Consider the following 3,514-nt stretch of genomic DNA (forward strand, 5'->3'; position numbering starts at 1 on the left):
CATACTTTGCGTTAAATTTTGTGTAAATATCCAAGAGGAACCAGTTGAGTTGATAAGCTGGCTATGAATAGTAGTCCAAGGTTTTATGTTCGATTCTCCTAGGGATACCCACAAGAATTTAATTTTTTAGAATACCCGAGGCCGTGCATTGAAAAGTACCATTTAGCCACACCCACTGGTTTGATACCCAGGGTCCAAATGATCATGGGGAAGTATCACTGACTTTAGGAATGAGCAGATTAAAAAAATAAATTAATGAAAAGAATGGATTTACAAAGGAAAATAAAATCCTTTTCTTTTTCTTCCATTGCTTGCGAAACAAATATAATCACCCCACAGTACTCCTTCCTAGATAGAAATCTAGCCTTGTCTACCGTGGGTGATCCGGACGGTTAGGAGGTTCCAGTATAGTTTCCACAGTCTTGGATTCGATTCCGAGGTGGGTAATCAACATAATAATTATTATAATAATAATAAGCCCACCTCCCCTTCAACCACCACCTTTCTAGGCCCAACGCAGTCTTATGGAAGTCCATCATCTGGGCCCACTCGGCCCATTCTTCCTCGATATTTCTCTCAATGTTTCGCTTTCGAGCTCTCCCTAATCATGGAACCGTGTCCTGTCTCCTCAAAACCTTCTCGTCGTCCTCATTCTCATTCTGTTTGCGACTCTCTTTGAAGGTCTCTTTGTCTAGTTTCCCTATCTCGAGCTCGGCCTTGGTCCATTTCTATGCAACTAATTCTCTCCCTGATAATGTGCTCAAGGTGTTCAATGAAATTCGTCACAGAAACGAATACTCTTATGCTGCTGCCAATGTTGGGCTTGCCCAGAACGATCGACCCATTGATGCAATTCGGGTTTTCAAGATAAATCAAAACGATAGGGTGCCATCGACAGCGTACATTGTCAGCGGCGCTCTGTGTGCGGCGGCGCATCTGGCTACGCTTCAGCTGACGAGAGTGATACATTCACACGCTATAGTTACTGGAACAGACTACGACATTGTGGCCGGGACTGCACTGATCGTTGTGTGCGGGAAGTCAGGAGTGGTGATCGATGCTCAAAAAACATTTGATTGGTTTATAGCCGACTCATGTTTGGTTACACGGACCGAAATGATGGGGGCTTATGCTCCGCAAGGATACGTTGAATCTGCTCGACAGCATTTTGACGAAATTGTTTTTAGAAAATATTTTGTACCCAGTGAGTGCACGTTTCTCGTAATCCTCACTGCGTGCAGCAACGCAGGCCAGGTCGATGAGACCACACGTTTATGGCTGGAGATATGAAGCACGAGAGAACAAAGGATATAATATATACAAAAAAAAAGTGAGGGAGATAGCGAGGGAGGCGAAGAAATCAGGGTTTAAAGAGGACGAGGAGGATGGGGTTTTGTACCACAGCGAAAGGCTGGCGGTGGTGTTTGCGGTGGTAAGCAGGGCGGCGGCAGAGGGGAAGGAGGAGAGAGTGATGAAGAACTTGAGGATTTGCGGGAGCCCCCTGTAGAGTTAAAGGTTTGTGTAAACACTAAACTCACGAAACTGGATGCAAAATGCCTTAATATTTTATTGAATTGAGAACTGGCTGTTTAAATAGCCTTACAGAGTTTAACCGAATGCAAGAAAATAGCTCACTAAGCTAGACTCCTAACTTGCAAGACTCGACCCCACAAAGAAAATAGAACGAACGGAAAATCCAATGCGAAAAACGATACGATAACAGAAACAACAAAAGAACGTACAATTGAAATCCACAAATCAACATGAAAACACTACTAAATCATGATAACATAAAGCATCCAAAATCGATCAGGTAACGAGGTCATGCAGCTAGCGATCAGACTAATCATCCAAATCACAAGGGCATACACTAGATAGAATTAATACTTAAAAATCTACAACAAGAGACGTAGTACGTCGAGCGAAATAATCCAAACAAGGAAACCCTCATGTATATACCATATGTCTCAAATTATAGATAATTAAATATTAATCCCGATCTATGTGTAAAATGAAATACAACCGGCCTACATCTCACAAGACTCATACTTAGCCAAGAATCAAGGTCATGTAACTAACTATTTCATCACTCATCTCAAATAATCAACAATCTCAATATCCCTGCTCCTCAGACCCACCCCAGGCCGAAACAAGACGCTGGCGCGAGCCTGGAAAACAAATAATAATCTCGATATCACCTCACCTCAGACCCACCCCAGGCCGAAACAAGACACTGGCGCGAGCCTGGAAAACAATCAATAATCACAATATCACATCACCTCAGACCCACCCCAGGCCGAAACAAGACACTGGCGCGAGCCTGGAAAACAATCAATAATCACAATATCACATCACCTCAGACCCACCCCAGGCCGAAACAAGACACTGGCGCGAGCCTGGAAAATACATCAACAATCTCATATCACAACTCCTCGGACCCACCCCGGTGACTACACAAACTTCACCAGCGCGAGCCCGGAATATACATCAACAATCACAACCGCTCACACGGACCAAGACTTCTCATCCCAATTCTCGTAATTTCAGGTCAACTACACACGGTGTTCTAGATCCTAACTGTGTCATACGGGTCACTATAGTCATAAACTCCTAATGATTCTCAATCACAACATGGAGCAATCAATCAATGCAACTAATCATATGCAATAATATCATAGCATATCAAATAATCAAAATAAGAATTATAAATCATAAACAGCAGCTACATAATCAGAAAATAATCATTTTCTAAATTAACTCATTTTAAATTATTTCGCTTAACAATTAATCTAAACTAATTCATTTTCCAAAATAAATTCTTTTAAATTATTATAATTATCTAAAAATGATTCTTTTGCCAAACTAAATTCTTTTAATTCATTATAATTATTCTGAAAATGCTATTTATCACATATCCATTATGTAAATCAATATTGTTCCTCAAACAACCCACGCAGATAAATACGTCACAATTAAACTATGCAAATAATTCATAAAAAATGTAAATAATCAAACTACGAAATGGGAGAGCGGGATCTTGCACATAAATGATCTACAATAAATATAAGAACCAGAACGAAACTAAACAAGGATCGGGATCTTGCATATAAATAATCTACGTCAAATATAAGAATAGGAACAAAACTAAATGAGGATCGGGATCTTGCATATAAATAATCTATGACAAATATAATGATTGGAACGAAACTACATAAGGATCGGGATCTTGCCTTGGGTTTCGTCGAACGTATCGACTCTGATGGCACGGGGATCTCGGCGACACTCGTCGACGACGAGGGGGCGGACTGGGACTGAGCACGGCACGGTGGCGTTGACGGAAGCTCGGGGTTTGAGCGTGAGGCGGCGACGCAGCTCCGGGGCTGCTGTGGTGGTTCGGCGCGGGTGGATCTGAGGAGTAGAGGAGGAGGAGGCGGGGCGTCGCTGCAGTGGGGCGGCGAGAGCTCGTGGGGCGGCGGACAGGGAGGCTGGTCGGAGGAGGAATAGGCGGTGCTGC

At 42.7% G+C, this 3,514-nt stretch overlaps 1 protein-coding gene across 1 annotated transcript; it reads left to right on the top strand.

Annotated features, from left to right (window-relative positions):
- LOC109842148 (pentatricopeptide repeat-containing protein At3g24000, mitochondrial-like) lies at positions 580-1,290 on the top strand. Its single transcript, XM_020411055.1, has one exon. The coding sequence runs from the start codon at positions 580-582 to the stop codon at positions 1,288-1,290; it is 711 nt and encodes a 236-aa protein (XP_020266644.1).

This window comes from Asparagus officinalis, chromosome 5 (genome assembly GCF_001876935.1).
Source record: "Asparagus officinalis chromosome 5, Aspof.V1, whole genome shotgun sequence".
NCBI classification, from domain to species: domain Eukaryota; kingdom Viridiplantae; phylum Streptophyta; class Magnoliopsida; order Asparagales; family Asparagaceae; genus Asparagus; species Asparagus officinalis.